This window comes from Schistosoma haematobium, chromosome 3 (assembly GCF_000699445.3).
Source record: "Schistosoma haematobium chromosome 3, whole genome shotgun sequence".
In the NCBI taxonomy this organism is placed as follows: Eukaryota; Metazoa; Platyhelminthes; class Trematoda; order Strigeidida; family Schistosomatidae; genus Schistosoma; species Schistosoma haematobium.
In genome coordinates, this window is record NC_067198.1 from 15,408,138 (window position 1) to 15,430,382 (window position 22,245).

The 22,245-nt window shown below is 36.3% G+C and overlaps 1 protein-coding gene across 2 annotated transcripts in view; it reads left to right on the forward strand.

The window, feature by feature from the left end:
• The window catches only part of NOL9_1 (Polynucleotide 5'-hydroxyl-kinase nol9), a 28,339-nt gene extending 11,702 nt beyond the window's left edge, over positions 1-16,637 (forward strand). Inside the window, exons 3-7 of one of the 2 annotated variants that reach the window (XM_051213110.1) lie at positions 1,881-2,352; positions 8,370-8,442; positions 9,822-9,955; positions 11,029-15,542; positions 16,448-16,637. In XM_051213110.1, the coding sequence (XP_051069054.1) occupies positions 1,881-2,352; positions 8,370-8,442; positions 9,822-9,955; positions 11,029-11,196 (847 nt within the window). In that variant the 3' untranslated portion in view covers positions 11,197-15,542; positions 16,448-16,637. Of the gene's footprint in view, positions 1-1,880; positions 2,353-8,369; positions 8,443-9,821; positions 9,956-11,028 lie in introns of both variants that reach the window. The other variant, XM_051213109.1, reaches the window with a different exon arrangement.
• Positions 16,638-22,245: the final 5,608 nt, after the last annotated feature.

The following is a 22,245-nucleotide window of genomic DNA, read 5'->3' on the forward strand; positions in this document are numbered from 1 at the left end:
GTGAGACGTTTAAGTAGGTTCAGACTATTTGTTTGAGGTTTGAACGATCATCTTCATTAATAACTAGAAACATTGAGTGAAATAACTCACAATTGGTCAGAATGATGGAGATGCATCCACTCTTTTGCCTTCCGTTAGATCTTAAGTTTCATAAATATCTGGAAGGAATTTTTACTCCACAAATCCATATTTTCTTGTCAAATTATATCTTCTATGCTTAATCTTTTCTAATACCACTAAGACTGTTACTACTTATATAACTGTTACATGTCGTGGTGTGGTGTGACAACTTGAAATGATCCACATATACGCTAGGTTTTATGTTGCTTATAACTAAAAAACCGTTCTTAGACATTGAATAATCATTTTTCTCAGTTCGTAAGTATGATGCTTTCAATATCATTAAATGCAGTAATCATCATCAACTATCTTTTCTACCATAACTTGATTTGTTGGTCGTTTGTTTATTGTTAACTAAACTCTCCTACTTCACTACATAGCAGCTCATTTTCAAGCCTAGCAACAACCAGAATAGGAAATTAGTTATTTGTTTGTTCAACTCGTCATTACTCAATTCAGTAGTTCTGAAGACTTATTTAACAAGTTGGTATAATTTTCTGTAAACAAACTACAGAATCTTTATTGCCCGTGAGGAAATATGTCTAATAATATTGGTAATAATGTTACTTTTTGTGAATATCAATCTAGTTAATCCCACTGGGAAAAACTTACAAATGATCATCAGGTGACGATAGTTATTTTGTTGTTTAAAGCACATGGTGATTGCTTTTAGAGATATAAAGTTGTTTAGATTGATATTTAATTGTAACCTAAGATGAAATGTATCGATCTAAATGTCCATTGTCCTAGAATCCATAAATATGTTTTATCATTCAAGATTTAAATGTACGATGCATATATATCTCTGTCTTCTAAGACAGATAAATACTTATATTTCATATACGTTCATGGATGTATTGGTGAGACTATAACTTATGAACGACCTTTGAGCGATGCTAAAAGTGGCCTTGAGAATGTCCATCTACTGATTGTGGCTAAATGAGGGTTTTAAATCTGTGCAATGGATAAGGATTTTGATTTACAGTTGATGGTTGAGAATAGAGATTAGATTTAGGGTTTTCATCACAGACTGACATCAGCTAAAATTCCATGACGCTATTTAGCCAGACGGATGAAGAATTTCGCGTCGAAATCAAAGACCCGTTATCGTAAATCTGATTGGTTCGTCCATAACTTGCGGTCTCGCCAATATGCTTTTCGTATACCATTTTATAAACTTCCGAATCTCCTTTATATTAGTTACTCCCAGTTGTGAATAACATCGGTAACAAAAATCTTTTGCGCGATTAGTCAGCCAGTTTTCATCATATTTTCGACAAGATTATAATACTGTACATTTTCACGATGTCAGTTTTAAAAAATTTCCATTTATCTAAAGTACGCACCACAGTAATACAGTGTTGAAATAGCTAATATAAATTCTCGAGTGAGAAATGAAATTTTCGTGTTTGAAACAACCAGTATAGTTCGATTATTGCTTTTAGCACAAATCTGTTTGTATAAATTTGGTAAGAAAAAAGTTTGTTTAAGGTTATATCACCCGTGTAAACTCTATAGATTATGCACTGATTTTTTTTCAGACCAGTACCCTATTTATTTTAATTTTTTGGTAATAGTTCTCTTCACTTCCTCCTTTTACTTTAAGTTCTCACGTTGATATGATGTGTTGCTTACAATAAGTTTTTGTTGATGAATCACTGATGCACTATTGTTAATGCATAAATGATATCTATGTTGAAATACACTAAATCTTGGTTATGACTATTTCCAGCTTTCATTTTCTGTACATATTGTTATAGGTACAAGTATAATACAATAGATGACCCACGATACAATCTTGGTCCTCCTGATCATCGCGATTTAATGATGCTGACTTATTTTATGTCCACTTTGGCTTGTGCATATACTAGCTTACCTTCTAGACTAAAAGATGAACCTCTTGGACATCCAGTAGCACATTTGCTGGATTGTATCCCTTACCAAGTTCCAGTTACTGTTCCATCTAAACAACAAGATAAATGTGGAAACGTAAATGAACAAAAAAATGTAATACTCAGTAGCTCTGTTTCTACATTTGATGTTCAGCACGACACATTAGAAATTGATTCGTTATACACTAATAAGAATGATTCGAATCATTTGGCCTTTCGGATAATGCGCCCAGATTCTAATCTATTTGCAGAAAATTTTGCTTTTCCATCAAGTGTCGATGGTTTATTAGCTTGTTTAAATGCTACCCTAGTTGCCCTTTGCGTTGTACCACAACATAATGTAAGTTCTGCGTATATAAATACATCCGTAATATATAATATTATATATTTATGCTTTAATTATTAACGGTTGTTTTCTTCCCAGTGATTTATAATTCCCTCTTGTGTGTGTGTGTAAGTTTAAGTTTTAAAATCGTTTTGTTCATCATATTGCCTTTATCGTTTTCTTGTGCAAACTGGTTGAAGCCACAAACTTACCACATCTAGTCAATCATTCTTGTCATTAAAATGTAATTAACAAAGCGAATAAATTAGTTTGCCTTACATTTGTATATACGACTGTTTATATTTTAAATCATTGTTCGTGGAAAGTTGCTTTAAATTTCCTTATCGTAACAATAAAGTTCGACTGAATAAGTCCTAAACTAGTTTTTTCTGTTATACCCTAACGAAGTATAAATGAATGGTAACGTCTGGGAATTATTTGTGGACTAATGTTATACATATATTCTTATTGTATAACTATTAAGTAACTATATTACATGTATATTCATATTCCTTTTATTATAAGCTCCCATTTGACCTATTGACTACTACTACACTATCTATTATTCTTAAGTTATTCCTAATTTATTAGTTACAGCCACTTTTTGAATTGATGTTGCATAATTGTTATTTTCTATTTTACGGTATGATGCGGTCTGGTTTGTTTGTATATAAACCCAGTGTGTGTCAAATATATGACTCATACAGTGGGAGCTGGGATTTGTGTTCTGGATTCACATGGACAGGGCTGGGAGAGAAGGACCAATAAGGATTCAGAATTCATTCTAGGCTGCTCGTACCGGTCAACGCGTCATTGGTTTGACACACTGCTAAGATTGTATAAGCCGTATTCTGATTGGCAATCTTAATACACGATAATTAATCGGGGAAAAGATATAATATTTTCCTTGTTTTGTTAATATTTAATATAATCACCTAAGATGTGATATTTTCTATGATTCCTTTACCATATTTTACATTAATCATATGCTCTGTGGTAAAAGTTTTTCATTATAAGGTCTAGTGATTTAATTCTTTGTAACCGTAAGACCTAATGAGAGGAATTAACCAGAATACTTACTTGTTTAAATTATACTTTACATTTTAACATTTATTGTGAATGAATTTCTGGATATTCGTCCATGTCTCAGATACACGGTACAATCCCTCATCTGACAGATTCAATTTGAGAATCCTCTTTTTGTTGTTAATTAATCAAGGGAATTACGGTATTAAACAACAATCAACTCGTCATTTTATTATAAATAGTCAAGTCCCTATTATTTGATCCCTATCTAATTGTCTAACCATAACGTAATTCCCATAATGTCTAAAGTTGTAAGCCTTTGAAGTACAGAGAAAATGTTATTAACATCTATTTCATTTACTGTAAACAAAATTTGTATAAATAACTTTACATTTCACGAGACTAATCATTTAATGTGCACATCTATTGTCATCTAATATTCTAACAAAATTTAATTAAAAAAAATACTATTAGTAGAAAAATAAAATATGATTTCTTAGCTGACGACAGTTTATTTAAGTCGATGTACAGGTCAGCTGATCACATATGTAATGTCCTATCAATGAAAGTAGTGAATACACGTATTGAATACACGTGTTGAATATCATCTTATTAGTAGTGTAGCAAATTAAACTGGGTACTACGTGCTAGGTATAGCTTGTTAACGTTTGTTAACGTCTAATTTTTTAAATCCCTTCAATTAACTTATCTAACAGATAATGTTATTTTAACAGTAGCAATTAGTATGTCTTGGTATTATTATCACGTTTGTATGAACATGTATGCTTGATTCACCTCTGCATTCGCTCACTCGCTTGCATTAGCGTTTCTGCTCTATTTCTTTTGATGTTTATTTATTTATTATTTATTTGAACACATAAATATTGGTACAAGAATGCGCCAAATATATATGCGCCACACAAAACAATGAGAATTTAAGGGGAAGGAGAAAAAAAAGAGATTGATGTAAGGTGGTGTAATAATAATAATGGTAAAAATGGCGGAACAAGAAGTTACAATCAGAAGAAATCTTTCAGTTAAGCAAGATACAACCACTTTTTATGAAGAAAGTAAAAGGTTACATCAGGATCGCTGCTGGCTTCTATTCTGAGCCATATCTGATAGCGTCTCTAGCCACTGTGTTGCACCATCTCTCGGACCCCAGCCAGGGAGTCGTGAAGGACCAACAGAAGCCAGCCCTTTGCAGCTTTCTTTCATACCACGACACCATGTCATATACTGACCACCTCTCCGCTTTTTCCAACCAGTCCCAGTGTCGGCAAATAATGCTCGACGTGGGATTCTCTGGGATGACATTCGTAGAACATGTCCAAGCCACCGAAGTCGGTGTTTCAGGATGGTGACACCAATCGCATTATCGTCTCTGTGCCCGAACACACGATGCTGAACCTCTGCATTACTAACATGGTGTTGCCACTGGATGTCAGCAATCCTTCGTAGACAACGATGATCAAACACAGAGAGTCGTCTAACACCCTCAACTCGGAGAGGCCAGGTTTCACAAGCGTAGAGTAAAACCGCTCTCCCCGACGCGTTGTAGATCCGACCTTTTACAGCCAGACTGACATCACGAAGGTGCCGAAGATGGCCCAGATTGACATAAGCCGCTCTGGCTTTCACTATACGTGAATTTATCCCATCACTCAGGCCACCACCAGCACTTATGCAGCTACCTGGATACACGAACTTCTCGACTATTTCTATCTGCTCACCATCCAGGGTGAGTACAGGATTAGAATCCTGCCAGTCTTGTAGAAGTACTTTGCACTTCGAAGGTGCAAAGCACACACCATACCTACGGACATTGATCGCCAACTGATTAAGTGCGGATTGCATGACCTTGGCATTATCGCACAATAATAGAATATCATCCGCATACTCAAGGTCGAGAAGTCTTTCTCCAGGCAACGAATACACACCGCCATTACTTACATCCATCAGAGCTGTATCTAGAATGTCATCGATGGCAAAGTTGAAGAGGAATGGTGAAATTGAGCAACCCTGCCTAACCCCACTGCTCGAATGGAACAATGGAGAAAGATGGTAGTATGCCCTCACTCTGTCTGGGGTGTTTGTATATAGGGCTTTTAGGATGTTAATAAACTTCTCAGGCACGCCCTTCTTCAACAGACAATCCCAGAGAACAGTCCTATCCAACGAATCGAAGCAGCCCTGATATCAAGAAACACTACGACTGTTGGCCTTTGATAAGTATGGCGGTGTTCTAACATTTGGCGGAGGGTGAAGATATGATCAATACATCCTCGACCCGAACGAAACCCAGCCTGCTCCTCGCTAGCCAATCTTTTTCGGGTTTTGAACAGTCTACGAAGTATGACGGAAGCCAATAGCTTGGACGCAATCGGAAGTAGACTTATCCCCCGATAGTTGTTACAGGGACGACGTGAACCCTTTTTAAAGATAGGGACAACTATCGACTCATTTCATGACGTTGGTACACTCCCTAACTCCCAGACCTTTGTAAACAATGCCGTCAGTTCCTTAGTCAGAAAGTCACCACCATTTTTAAAAAGAACCGGAGGTAAGTCATCTGGGCCAGGTGATTTGTAACGCTTCAAGAATTGAGTTCCTTGCGGACTTCCGCCTCATTTGGTGGATCAGTCGTCACCGGCCATGGAGGGCAGGACAGTCTGTCCGATGTTGCCGGAGCAGCAGGCCAGTTGAACTGCCCTTCGAAAAATTCTGCCCATCGTCCAAGACGCTGATGGATGTTAGTGATCGGCATCCCATCATCCTCGCAGATTGTTTCTCTCACACCAGACTTCTTGCTGCCAGTGGCTCGGATGAGTTGGAAGAGCTTCCGGTAATTACCAGATGCAGCTGCTGTTTCCAACTCATTAGCATGCTCCGACCACCAGGCTTCTCGGTCCTTACGCAAGATTTGTCCAATTTCCTTACGTAACATCCTTCGTTTGTGGTCAAACTCACGGTCACCCGGAGTAGACCGACGGGCTTCAATGAGTTGTAAGGAACCTGAAGAAACCCAGTGCTTATAAGCGGGACGTTTCGCAAACCCACAACTGACTGTACCTGCCATTTTCATGGCGTCATGCAATTGCAACCAATGCTCATCTATACTTTTCGGTGGAGTGGTAGCTAGCCTAGAGGCTAGCTCGGTTCGATACTTACTTGCAACAGAAGTTGCAACCAGCTTGCTAACATCAATCTTTTGGTGGTGGTCACCTCGTTGGCCACTGAAAAGTAAGGTAAGATTGGCGCAGACCAAAGCATGGTCAGAGTCCAGATAGGTACTCCAAAAGGAGCGGCAGTCTTGTACACAACCACGCCAGCGGTAGCTGATCGCGATGTGATCAATCTGAGTCCAGGCTTGGGATGCAGAGGGAGGACGCCAGGTGGCACATCGGCGATGACTGTGCCGAAAGTTAGTGCTAGCCAGAAACAGGTTGTGGTCTGTGCACAGTTGCAGTAGACGGTCCCCGTTATCTGACCTGCGACCAACGAGTCCCCATCGGCCACCTAAACGACTCTCTTCTGTGCCTAGACGCCCGACCTGAGCATTCAAGTCTCCGGCTAGTACTACAATATCTGTCGAACACACTTCCTGGAGAAGAACAGATAACTGGTGGTAAAACTCATCCTTGATTGCATCCGGGCTGCAATCTGTCGGAGCATAGGCGGAGATGACGAAAAGACATCGTTTCTCACGCCGATTTCTTCTCACTTTGATGGAACTCTCTAATCTAACAGCACATAACCGACTGTTAATGGGGATCCAATCGATTAGTGCTGCCTCAGCTCTAGCGCTCAGTGCGACACCAACGCCAGCAAGACCAGACAAGGATGCCACAGGGTCCCCGGATAAGCGCACGTAAAACAAGCTTTTCGAAGCGACAGATGGAGAGCGAATTTGTAGTACTTCACCAGAGCCTTGAATACGGGTCTCGGATAGACAGCAGACATCGATATGAAGACTTTCCAAAGACATAGTCAGCCCTATCTGTTGTCCAACCTGCATAAGAGTGCGAACGTTGAAGGCAGCCAGTTTGAATGGTGCACGTGGTTTCAGAAAAACTGCTTCAGTACTCATATTCAGTGGTAATATATAATTTTCAACCGGACAGTGACTCGAGAACGTTTAGATACAGTCGAATTTCCACCAAGGATAAGCTGCCGTATAAACCGAAAAAGTAACTATAGACGGAGTAGGAATAAAAGAGGGTGAATAATGATGTAGTAAATAATAATAATAATAATCATTTGAATCATTTGATTGTTATTCGAAGCGAGAAATGTAGTTTCCATAGATATAGAGAGTTCATCATTTGCGTGTGAGCTGCGATACTGCCCGGGTGCCCAGACCGAAGCAGGTGGTTATCTTAGGGGGCCACATTCCGAGCCTTTGACCTAAAGGTCTAACCCACAAGACAGTGGAGCATCGTAAGGAGATGCAGTCCCATGGTAGCCGGTGACCAACGATTGGTTCATACGCCATTTGTTCCCGCAGGATACTGGAGCTCATGTGCACCATTGGTTTGGAATCTGGTTAAAGCGCCGGACATTCGCTTTTCGTTCTCTCATTTTCGTAAACAACACCCCTGCCACGAGAAGGCAGTGAGTAGGACTTCCCTAGCAGAGGCTCTATATGCGTGGCCATGTGAGAGTATTTCGAGAGAGAGGGCGGACCCACCTCGCTCTCGGCCGTACCAGGGTATTTGTACTTATGCTTTAGTGACCTGTACCGCTCAATAATAGACCTAAGTTGGCACTTCTTGCTGCGTTCTGAATTTGTAAATAGTTTGGATTTATTTAATAACGGTTACCAGGGCAATTAATATACAAAGCCTAAATATTTATATCAAATATAATCCACTACATAGGTTCTGCGTTGCATTTGACTGACTATTGATGATTTGATGGACGTTGACTTAATCTAATTCGTCAGCTAGGTTCATTTTCGTTCGATTCCATACTTTTGTGGTTCAATATTTTACCTTATTTTGTAGATAACCGAACCAGATTCTACTTGCATGTATCGTTGGATATCATCTAATCCGGTTTGTGAGTGTGTAGGTCTAGGTGAGTTGTGAATTTTTATTTACATCAAGTTTTACGGTACAACATGAAAATGATACTGATGGACATACTTATTCTTTGTCAGTTTTCATGATAAGTAATGTAAAATATTCTAATTACAGTTCCTGATGAAATTTATCAGTGCTCTAACGGCTAATATAAGTTCAATGGTATATTTATTTAAAAATCTGTTCCTACGTTTTGTCAATTCGATTTACGGAAATGAAATCCATCTCCGATTATTTAGTCACATTATTTCTTTCATCATAAGTCACATTTTTGAATACATTCTCAATAGTATTAGGTGGTCGGAGGTAGTCTACAGGATGTACTTGACATAGGTTTCGTGCTGCTTAACACTCGTCAACATGGCATGTCTATAGTCTTGATGGAACTAATGTTCCATAAGTTATTCGAATCTGCTTCACTCAACTTCACAATCTACAACTGTCCTGTAGGGCTGAAGTATCTACAATTGACCATTTATCACTAATCATCGTCATGTTTGTCTAGTCCTTAAGATTACAACCGTACCTTGTTGACGAATCCCAACTGACATGAAATCTAGGCGTACTATTTCCTATCGACTGCCTCCAACCTTCTGACATCTTGACTTCCACACAATATCGAGTCACATGGACTTATATTACATTCATTATGGCATTTGGTAATAATTATTGTGAAAGAAGATATTTTAAATGGAATCGCTTCCAGGTGGACCCTAGTCTGAAGTATTTAGGTCAATTAGGATCTTATATCTTAACTCGTGCTTATTGTTTCTGTTCCTGTCTCATGACTTTGTCTAATTCTTTTTCTATCCATTTATAAGTGGAACGTCTATACTGTGCTCACGAGAATAGCTTTGTTTTAAAAATGTTCCGAAATATTTGTATTTTAGTATGATGTGAAATACCAACATATTAAACTCAGATTTACTCTGTTTAAAATTGAAGTGTCTAGGTTATATGCTTTGTTAGTTTTCTTTGAGTTCAAGCCTCGTTTTATCTAGTTATCTCAAACTGGTTAGACTTACTATTATAACCTGTAAACGATAAAATTAACTAACAAGTTATTATTTGCAGTGACGTTCTCCGTTTTTCACTATATTGTTTTGTGTTTTCAATACGTCCACAGTCAACGTGGACAAATGAGGTCGGAAAGAAGTTCTACAGTCTAAGTCCATTTAGTTCAGTTATGATTAGTTCGAGAATATTTTAGATTCATCTATCTGATTATAAATAACTCTAACAGCGGTTATTTAAATACCTGAATCACTTGTCTATGGGTTTACTGTTAATACTTTTTGCACCTTAGTGATACGCGCTGCTGTTTAAAAAACCGAGGTTTGTGTTATTCTCTTATTTATTACAAACATTTTTTAGCCATTTGTCGCGCTGTTGATCCTACTGCTGGTGCAATTTATTTAACGACTGGTGTTTCACAGGATGATTTGTTAAAAGTGACAGGAATTCTGCGTGGTAATGTCAACTTACCCAATTGTTTTTTTCTAGATCAGGTATAAATGTACAAATGTTTTGCATCCTATAATTCCCGTTTTTAAAAAGACTTATTTTCATAACTTTAAAACGTATTCAGTTGCTTGCTTACATCATTGTTTAAGCAAATAAAAAGCTTATGGGGTATCCTCCTGCAAACCTAATAATCAATCTGTGAAAATATGTTGTTCTTTCATCTCGTGATTCCACGTTGTATCTAGTATCCTTAACTGCGACATTCATTATCAGTACATTGTGTTACGTATTATGCAGGTAGTTCACTCTCACTTCTGAAAACATTTCGAAAGTGAAATATTCAGGAAAATGTCCATCATTAGATTTCTCTAGTTACTCTAATCACTTTTATTTGAGTAGTCCCACTCATACAAAAGACTATATTTTGATCTCCACATTAATAAATGTGCTTATGGGCTTAGAAACTAATTTATCTCCTAACACACACTCGTCTACCAGGATTATTATTTCCTAACTTTAATTGATATCGTATGTATCAGCCATCATGAATTTCAACTTGTTGACCTGATGTTAAGTGGATGGAGTTAGTCAGTAGTAACTTGAGAAATGTCTACCGTTTGTTTTGCTATTCTCGCATTTCTCATTCACCACCTGGGTTGTTATCTCTTATATATATAAAACAAGTTTGATTCATAATACTATGGAGTCATTCCTTACTGCTTACCTTTGATTTTTCTATTCAAAGAATGTAAATACTTACGCGACAAAATGATTCCTATAATATTAGACTTGCCAAATACTCATTAATGTGTAACCAGTACCTTTTGAAATACTGCATAATATATTATGCACCATGCTTTTTCCTTCCCAAATGATATGTATATCTTTTGGTTCTGTTGTTTGTAGTTTAGGTAACAGGTCGCACATAAAATCAAGTGATAATCTATGAGTATTATTTTTTTAGCAAGATAATATATTCTCCGTTAGTATTAATTCTTTACATATTTCAAATTAATAGTTTGCGTTTTTTCTGTCTTGGATGTTTTATCTCATGTCATCGTGCCACATGATACTATTATGAAACGAATCACCACATCCTTTCATGTTCCATTTCTAGCCTTTCTTTCGGACTCAAGTTTATGAAGAAACTTCATCCTTCCTCCCCTATTTGGGTCCAGTCAGTACACAGGGAAAAGGACGTGCAGGTTTACCATCCAGGCGTTCTTACCCTAAAACAATGCATCACGCCACTCATCGTATGGGCACTTCAGATGTCATGGACTAACTTTTTATTTATGCACTCAAATTAATCCTGCGAAACCTCTTTATGTAAAGATTTCACGTGTGTCTTTTCACCAGAATAGCTTCAACCTGTTGTTGGTTTCTCTTTGACTATTTATACCGAATACAATTTCATTAATAATTCTATACCTCATATAAAAAGTTACTTGACCACTTAGACGTGCTACCTGTCATTGACCAAAAGCTACCCACCAGTAATTCTCTCGTTTTAAGTTGTTCCCGAATAATATTCATAGCCTGTATGCCTTCCGCCAATTTCCAGGGTCATATGTTTCTGCGTCTTGTCTCTGTTCCTTTGCTTTGAGAACTCCGAGTTGGGGTTCCCCTTTTGATGATGTGTACCGTAAAGTTTGTTCCGTCCACCTCCATAATCTCTCCCTAATTTCTTCCTCAACCGGCTTGTTCTCTCAGCATTGGTTACTGCTGGTCTCGCCGATGAGTTTGGAGTATCTTGCACAGACAGTTGTTTATGAATACCTAGTCATTTTAAATGTTGAGGAAAGATAACGAATTATCAACACAAAGTAGATTTTAAAGCACACAAAAACATACCAAAAGAGTCTTACACCTTTTCTCTTTCTCAGCAGAGTAATACTAAAGCTGTGAGTTTCCATTTCCATCAATTCGTTTTACGCTTCCATTGGAAGCATTAATGCAACTCCTTTTTGTCTAGGTTGCGTCCAAACACTTTCACTTAGTTCGCTTGAACCAAAGTCCCATTATCTACACTCTTATTCAGATCACTATGAAACCCACGTCCGTACAATTCACGTGCCGACACCAACTGTTGCTTTAGTCGTTAGGCTTGTGGCTTACGACGAGTCTTGCTCAGTGCCATGAAGTGTCATAACTCAACTAATGGAAGACCCCTCAATTTCCACACAACAATTCTAGTGGTCCTTTCTGGTTAGTTTTCTCATAGCTAGGTTTTACAAAGTGAACTTACTGAACTGGCTTCCAAACTTAATCCTTCAGTTTAAATTGACAGCGGCAGTAATTTTTGAAAGGTTTCAGAGGCGTTTAGGTAGTAGTATCCATACATTACCTACATCAAAGTAAATCGAGATTCAATCACTATAAGTTAAGCTTTCTCATAATGTCTTCGGACTGAATTATCTTCTACGCGTATATAACCAAACTGAAACAGAGATATTCAGACAAGCAACAAATGTAAGTCGACTGTCACGATATTTGTTTGATTTGAGGTAATAAACACTTCTGCTTGTTTGTTAAATTTTACCCTAATTTTTAGGTCGAAATGTCCCAACTAAAGTTCAGGGTAAATTTTAGTTTGTAAATGTGAAATTCATAATAACCTCTTAGTTATAGTTGGCTTTCGGTGTGTAGTTGTTAGGTCATATCAGCTTATTAAGATACTAACGACCATAATTATAAGCCACCAATCTTATTGCGAGTACATGGACACTTAAATTCTATTCTATAAAGTGACAAAGGTTTATATTTTCCCTTTTAGTGGACAAGGATAGTTGAGTGCAGAGCACTGGGATTCACCTGATCTCCGTTGAAATTTTGCAGTCAGAGCTCAGCATCAATACTTTGAATTTCTTGACCACGTGTGTAGTCTGTTTGTACGATGCGAGTAAAAATATATGGGTGTCGAAAGGAATATGCGGGACTGTTGCAATACCGTCTGGGTCGAGCGTCGCGTTAAGCCTTGCTTCTCTTGGGCCAGTACACATTCGCAAGAGAGCTGGATAACACTAGTCTCTCCCGTTGTAGCATTTCGAGAGAACGGTATTTAAATTGTAGACAACATTTGGTACGTGTAAGGAAGTTACCTGTAACTGGAATATACAGTTACAGTAAGAATTGCGTCTAAATTTAGGTTGAAACTTGATTGTCCAGCTACCTGAAACACCAGCATGCTGAATGCTCACAAAACTGACTAATCTTTGTAACCTAGTTGGATCTGTTGTTATGATTATCGTTTTTTCTACTGATTTATGATGTTTGTTGAGGAACTAATCTTAGACATATCGCTGTTTGTGAATGAGCGCTAGTGAAGAGTCTTTCTAGCATGAAATGACCATCTAGTCCTTTCATATTTCAATTGTTGTTCAAACTATGATCAGCTCGTCATTTGAACTGTGGATGTTTGTTTTTATCCAAGATTATGATTCAGTCTGTCCGTTATTTTGACGATATTCGTCATTCATATCGTGTTTTACGTTTTTGGCTTTTAAATCCTAAGAATTCCGGTTGTCGCAAAAGTATATTTCTGTTGCTACTGTTACTAGTTCGCAGCATTGTTAAAACTCGTAACAGGTGTCACTATAAGCATTAATTCTAATAGTTGTATGAAGGCACCTACCAGCGCATCGCTGAAGGAAACGAAAACAATATTTTTACCATAACGCTTATCACAGTTCTGAAGACGATAGCTATTCGGTTCACTTCGTAACTGCTATTGGCAAGGGAGCTCTTAGTTTTTAGGAAGGTTGTGCATATACTGATAGTCTTTTCCATTCAGCAAGCTAAAGTGGTCACTGAAAGTTCATTTTCACGGGGAAGACAACTTTTCAATAAATTAGTTCGTTCTCCGAGTTAGGCTACCATACATTTCATACTACAGGTTTAAACGCATGCTTTTAAGCACAATCCCATTAATCAGCTGCATACTTAGATTAGTGAATGCCTAGTTGTTAGTAAAATTGACACTAAACTACCGAAAAATTAAGCAGATTTGTCACTGCCTTTTTTAGCCAACTGAGGACTGCTTTATGTATGATGTCAGTTGCGACCAAAGTGATACTGTCTTGACAACATGATGTGTCGATATTGTATGGAAGCAAGTTTGTTGCTTCATGGAACACTCAAGTTTCTTCTGTAGGGGTTAGATAAAGTAGATTTTTTTGTAATTAGCTTTGGTAATGTTTGCACTTTTCATCAATTCCTTCAATATGTACAATCACCACTATTACCTGTAAAATTGTCGTTCAAGAAACGTGACCCTTTATTTTTCTGATTTGTGAACACAAAACATGACCCACTGATTATCGTCCACATATACATCGCTGTTTACATGGGCTATTCTACTTTCTGAACAAACCAATCTATTCATCCTTTTCAAGCCACATTTTAACCTTTCCCTTAGCTTATTTAGCCTATCTTTATGTGACTATATGTGTTAATTACTTACTCTATTCATTATATATCTGTAACGGATTTTTGTTTGGGTATTTATGTCTCGCTTGTCTTTTTCAATCTGGTTCCCTCTTTGTTTCGTCTCCTTGATTTCCTGTTCAGACAAATGAGTGCATGAAATATACATATTCAAAACCCATTCTCATATTTGACTTATTTGTTTCCATTATTCACCAACATTGATTAAGTCGATGATTATATACGAGGATAGCCGACATGTGTATTTCGATGACAATCATTCATGCAATCCGAATGGAGTCAGATTTAAGACCACAAAACTCCTAATTCACTTAGACAGATAAACAACCCAAAAATCACTTCGGATTTGTGACAATTACAAGGATTATACAACCAAAACACTTAATGATGGCGGGTAAGGACTATCTTATTTGGACAGGAAAACTGAATCATTCTCGCTTACTACTGCCTTCAACAGTTCATCAAGTTTAGTGAGCAAAGTAATCACTAACGTATTCACTTTTCATTTATTTATTATTGACAATGAAAGAACGGGGTCAATGATTTCCGAGACGAGACTTGCTTTTTCTTTATAATGATGTCCTTTAATACACACATGTGTCTTGCTCACTGACCATTAAATACTTTTTGTTGATCCAGATATGTGGTGTTTGTATGAACTAATGGTTTCTTTGCACTTGATGACTGCCTGATTTTGAATTCCGAATACAACACGTTCGTTCGTGCACATATAGTTCTTCTTGATTAAATTGCGTTATTCATGGGGTTCCTAGTTTATACTATAGTTCAAACACTTTAAGCCATCATGTTGGAGCCTGTGATGGAACAATTGGACATACATTCAGATTTTGAGGATTACATGGAAATGTTCGAAGTCTGGCCTATGATCAAGGAAGATGTTGAGGACGTCAACACTGTGGCCCATTTCCTTACGTTAATCGGAAAGCAAGCATGCAGCTTAATAAAATCTTTGGTATTTCTAGACAAGCAGATCTCATTCCCTTGTGCAACTCTCAAGAAACTACTACTAGACTACGTAAAGGAGGAAAATCTCGTAAAATGATCCATCAGTACATCAAAAATTCTACTACATTACTACGTAATTTCGATCCATGCGTACTCAAGGTTATGTAGATAATTCGTCGGGGAGATGTGGTGCAGGTCATGGAGATGGGTAGAAGTTTGGTAAGTATTTGTCCCGTAGCAAGTTTCACTCACTTATTTCGTGTGTATTTCGTAATTCTAAATGCTTTTAATGTGGTGAGATTCGACACATCTACCAGTTCGTAATACTACTGTTCATTTTGCTGCAACTAGTAAAAACTTTGTAATTTTGGTCCTTTTGAGTCGAGTGTTTCTAGTGATCTTTATCTTTACCCACGACTTCGGAAAACAGTATCGAATCATATAGCAGTTCATAGTTAGACGAAACTTAGAATCATTGTAAATCAAAAGCTTCTAGTCAATCAACTTTATATCGGGTTTCACATGTCATTGTACCAAGTACGGTTTGTCCTAACTATTCATACATTTTTGATGAAATTTCTTATTCACCTGAGGAGAATATGTTGAATGGATCAAATCATGCTTGAAAATTTGATACAGTTTTGATAAGTGCTGACTTTTGTAATGGTCCATTACTCTTTAATGACATTCTTAGTAAATTTCAGAAAAATATTTCAAAAGAATCAGATCTTGATGTCATATCCTATGTCATTTATCCTCATAATGCATTTTCTTCTTGCGAGAAACTTGTTCACTAAGAAGCACTAAATGAGTTCGACTTTGATTACAATTCGGATGATTTTATATCATTTGTTATCTATCTTTATCATGAGGTCACTTATAATGAATACTCTAGTCAATGTGAGAAATATGTTTTAAATAAAGCCACTTTATTCATAGCTGGAGGATATAAAGACCCAACATTATTTCATGGGAGAGGATAGTGTCCGAATATATACGGTTCGAATTCTAGATATCTATGGGTTTAGCACACAGTCGACATAGTGATTGTATACAATTCCAGGATTCAGGTTATACCGTCCCCCCTACAGTTGTTGATTTTAATATTAATGTGTACATTCTAGATCATACAGAGTCTACATCCAATACACTGTCGACCAGACACAGAATGAACACAAGCAGAAGATGTACAATCTATTACATAAACTTTGACGGAAAAGGTGTGCCGGATATGAGGTTTGTATGAACTAATGATCACTTTGCATTTGGTGACTGTTTGATATTGAATTCCAAATACAATACGTTCATTCCTGCTCATATAGTTCTTCTTGATGAAATTGTGTTATTTCTGGAATTCCTAATTCGTACTATAATTCAAATACTCCTCTTCATCACAAGTTAATATTATGTCAAGGAAAGAGAAGGGTGGTTTTGTGGACAATGCTTTCTGAGTTAGTAAGTGCGCCCCATCTATGCTTGAATGAAAGGGCATTAAATTACCAGACGCTAGCATTTTTGGTGAAATAATTCTTCCGGTGTTATCTTGATTAAAATGTTTATGATAAAATTCTCAAAAACAAGGAAATGAATGAAATCCCATCTGTACAGTGAGAAAAGTGCTCATTTTTATCGAAACGTAGAGACTGAGAAGGAGGCTCGATAAAATATTTAAGGAAGGAGTAGTAATCCGCTAGTGGGATGATGACAGTATCGATAACGTTGTTGATAAATAAATAAATATATATATCCCAGCTACCAACGTATATATTACATAAATGAATAATGGAACCGAACAAGTTAAACTTGAGAATGAATTTTGAGTAAATGTATTTTGTACACTCATTAATCCGAACAGATATTCAGAATGAAAAACAAGAAATAAGAGCAAAGCGGAAAAATCAAGCATTTCACCTTTTTTCGATAAAGTGTGACATGATATTTAATCAGACAAAGGTGAATGGGATTGAACTAAGGTATAAAGATGAACAATGAATATTCTTAAATGCTCCAGGATGAGGCTTCAAGTGAAATGTTATTGCTGGTAGTTACTACAATTTTTATTTATGGAAGAAACCAAACTATTGGTTAGAGTAAGTCTACATTCAAGTCATGGAACAAAGCGGTTAGTGAGCGAGATTCTCTTTTCAAACACAAGGTTTTGAACATTTTATGCAAATTAACGGTAGATATAATGGTTATTTGACATCAACAATCATTTTTACTTGTTGCAAGTTAACTGCCATTATTACACCATATGATTTGTTTGAATCAACTCCTTATCGTTTGAATTGCATACATTCCCTAAATTGACCCAGAAGTTCATGATTCAGCTTATTACCAGTTTCTGCTTTACCCGAACCCTAACAAAATGTTGTCCTAGTACTTATCAGGTATACTGAGTCCCATTCTGTTATTTCTGGAATTCCTAATTCGTACTATAATTCAAATACTCCTCTTCATCACAAGTTAATATTATGTCAAGGAAAGAGAAGGGTGGTTTTGTGGACAATGCTTTCTGAGTTAGTAAGTGCGCCCCATCTATGCTTGAATGAAAGGGCATTAAATTACCAGACGCTAGCATTTTTGGTGAAATAATTCTTCCGGTGTTATCTTGATTAAAATGTTTATGATAAAATTCTCAAAAACAAGGAAATGAATGAAATCCCATCTGTACAGTGAGAAAAGTGCTCATTTTTATCGAAACGTAGAGACTGAGAAGGAGGCTCGATAAAATATTTAAGGAAGGAGTAGTAATCCGCTAGTGGGATGATGACAGTATCGATAACGTTGTTGATAAATAAATAAATATATATATCCCAGCTACCAACGTATATATTACATAAATGAATAATGGAACCGAACAAGTTAAACTTGAGAATGAATTTTGAGTAAATGTATTTTGTACACTCATTAATCCGAACAGATATTCAGAATGAAAAACAAGAAATAAGAGCAAAGCGGAAAAATCAAGCATTTCACCTTTTTCGATAAAGTGTGACATGATATTTAATCAGACAAAGGTGAATGGGATTGAACTAAGGTATAAAGATGAACAATGAATATTCTTAAATGCTCCAGGATGAGGCTTCAAGTGAAATGTTATTGCTGGTAGTTACTACAATTTTTATTTATGGAAGAAACCAAACTATTGGTTAGAGTAAGTCTACATTCAAGTCATGGAACAAAGCGGTTAGTGAGCGAGATTCTCTTTTCAAACACAAGGTTTTGAACATTTTATGCAAATTAACGGTAGATATAATGGTTATTTGACATCAACAATCATTTTTACTTGTTGCAAGTTAACTGCCATTATTACACCATATGATTTGTTTGAATCAACTCCTTATCGTTTGAATTGCATACATTCCCTAAATTGACCCAGAAGTTCATGATTCAGCTTATTACCAGTTTCTGCTTTACCCGAACCCTAACAAAATGTTGTCCTAGTACTTATCAGGTATACTGAGTCCCATTCTGTTATTTCTGGAATTCCTAATTCGTACTATAATTCAAATACTCCTCTTCATCACAAGTTAATATTATGTCAAGGAAAGAGAAGGGTGGTTTTGTGGACAATGCTTTCTGAGTTAGTAAGTGCGCCCCATCTATGCTTGAATGAAAGGGCATTAAATTACCAGACGCTAGCATTTTTGGTGAAATAATTCTTCCGGTGTTATCTTGATTAAAATGTTTATGATAAAATTCTCAAAAACAAGGAAATGAATGAAATCCCATCTGTACAGTGAGAAAAGTGCTCATTTTTATCGAAACGTAGAGACTGAGAAGGAGGCTCGATAAAATATTTAAGGAAGGAGTAGTAATCCGCTAGTGGGATGATGACAGTATCGATAACGTTGTTGATAAATAAATAAATATATATATCCCAGCTACCAACGTATATATTACATAAATGAATAATGGAACCGAACAAGTTAAACTTGAGAATGAATTTTGAGTAAATGTATTTTGTACACTCATTAATCCGAACAGATATTCAGAATGAAAAACAAGAAATAAGAGCAAAGCGGAAAAATCAAGCATTTCACCTTTTTTCGATAAAGTGTGACATGATATTTAATCAGACAAAGGTGAATGGGATTGAACTAAGGTATAAAGATGAACAATGAATATTCTTAAATGCTCCAGGATGAGGCTTCAAGTGAAATGTTATTGCTGGTAGTTACTACAATTTTTATTTATGGAAGAAACCAAACTATTGGTTAGAGTAAGTCTACATTCAAGTCATGGAACAAAGCGGTTAGTGAGCGAGATTCTCTTTTCAAACACAAGGTTTTGAACATTTTATGCAAATTAACGGTAGATATAATGGTTATTTGACATCAACAATCATTTTTACTTGTTGCAAGTTAACTGCCATTATTACACCATATGATTTGTTTGAATCAACTCCTTATCGTTTGAATTGCATACATTCCCTAAATTGACCCAGAAGTTCATGATTCAGCTTATTACCAGTTTCTGCTTTACCCGAACCCTAACAAAATGTTGTCCTAGTACTTATCAGGTATACTGAGTCCCATTCTGTTATTTCTGGAATTCCTAATTCGTACTATAATTCAAATACTCCTCTTCATCACAAGTTAATATTATGTCAAGGAAAGAGAAGGGTGGTTTTGTGGACAATGCTTTCTGAGTTAGTAAGTGCGCCCCATCTATGCTTGAATGAAAGGGCATTAAATTACCAGACGCTAGCATTTTTGGTGAAATAATTCTTCCGGTGTTATCTTGATTAAAATGTTTATGATAAAATTCTCAAAAACAAGGAAATGAATGAAATCCCATCTGTACAGTGAGAAAAGTGCTCATTTTTATCGAAACGTAGAGACTGAGAAGGAGGCTCGATAAAATATTTAAGGAAGGAGTAGTAATCCGCTAGTGGGATGATGACAGTATCGATAACGTTGTTGATAAATAAATAAATATATATATCCCAGCTACCAACGTATATATTACATAAATGAATAATGGAACCGAACAAGTTAAACTTGAGAATGAATTTTGAGTAAATGTATTTTGTACACTCATTAATCCGAACAGATATTCAGAATGAAAAACAAGAAATAAGAGCAAAGCGGAAAAATCAAGCATTTCACCTTTTTTCGATAAAGTGTGACATGATATTTAATCAGACAAAGGTGAATGGGATTGAACTAAGGTATAAAGATGAACAATGAATATTCTTAAATGCTCCAGGATGAGGCTTCAAGTGAAATGTTATTGCTGGTAGTTACTACAATTTTTATTTATGGAAGAAACCAAACTATTGGTTAGAGTAAGTCTACATTCAAGTCATGGAACAAAGCGGTTAGTGAGCGAGATTCTCTTTTCAAACACAAGGTTTTGAACATTTTATGCAAATTAACGGTAGATATAATGGTTATTTGACATCAACAATCATTTTTACTTGTTGCAAGTTAACTGCCATTATTACACCATATGATTTGTTTGAATCAACTCCTTATCGTTTGAATTGCATACATTCCCTAAATTGACCCAGAAGTTCATGATTCAGCTTATTACCAGTTTCTGCTTTACCCGAACCCTAACAAAATGTTGTCCTAGTACTTATCAGGTATACTGAGTCCCATTCTGTTATTTCTGGAATTCCTAATTCGTACTATAATTCAAATACTCCTCTTCATCACAAGTTAATATTATGTCAAGGAAAGAGAAGGGTGGTTTTGTGGACAATGCTTTCTGAGTTAGTAAGTGCGCCCCATCTATGCTTGAATGAAAGGGCATTAAATTACCAGACGCTAGCATTTTTGGTGAAATAATTCTTCCGGTGTTATCTTGATTAAAATGTTTATGATAAAATTCTCAAAAACAAGGAAATGAATGAAATCCCATCTGTACAGTGAGAAAAGTGCTCATTTTTATCGAAACGTAGAGACTGAGAAGGAGGCTCGATAAAATATTTAAGGAAGGAGTAGTAATCCGCTAGTGGGATGATGACAGTATCGATAACGTTGTTGATAAATAAATAAATATATATATCCCAGCTACCAACGTATATATTACATAAATGAATAATGGAACCGAACAAGTTAAACTTGAGAATGAATTTTGAGTAAATGTATTTTGTACACTCATTAATCCGAACAGATATTCAGAATGAAAAACAAGAAATAAGAGCAAAGCGGAAAAATCAAGCATTTCACCTTTTTTCGATAAAGTGTGACATGATATTTAATCAGACAAAGGTGAATGGGATTGAACTAAGGTATAAAGATGAACAATGAATATTCTTAAATGCTCCAGGATGAGGCTTCAAGTGAAATGTTATTGCTGGTAGTTACTACAATTTTTATTTATGGAAGAAACCAAACTATTGGTTAGAGTAAGTCTACATTCAAGTCATGGAACAAAGCGGTTAGTGAGCGAGATTCTCTTTTCAAACACAAGGTTTTGAACATTTTATGCAAATTAACGGTAGATATAATGGTTATTTGACATCAACAATCATTTTTACTTGTTGCAAGTTAACTGCCATTATTACACCATATGATTTGTTTGAATCAACTCCTTATCGTTTGAATTGCATACATTCCCTAAATTGACCCAGAAGTTCATGATTCAGCTTATTACCAGTTTCTGCTTTACCCGAACCCTAACAAAATGTTGTCCTAGTACTTATCAGGTATACTGAGTCCCATTCTGTTATTTCTGGAATTCCTAATTCGTACTATAATTCAAATACTCCTCTTCATCACAAGTTAATATTATGTCAAGGAAAGAGAAGGGTGGTTTTGTGGACAATGCTTTCTGAGTTAGTAAGTGCGCCCCATCTATGCTTGAATGAAAGGGCATTAAATTACCAGACGCTAGCATTTTTGGTGAAATAATTCTTCCGGTGTTATCTTGATTAAAATGTTTATGATAAAATTCTCAAAAACAAGGA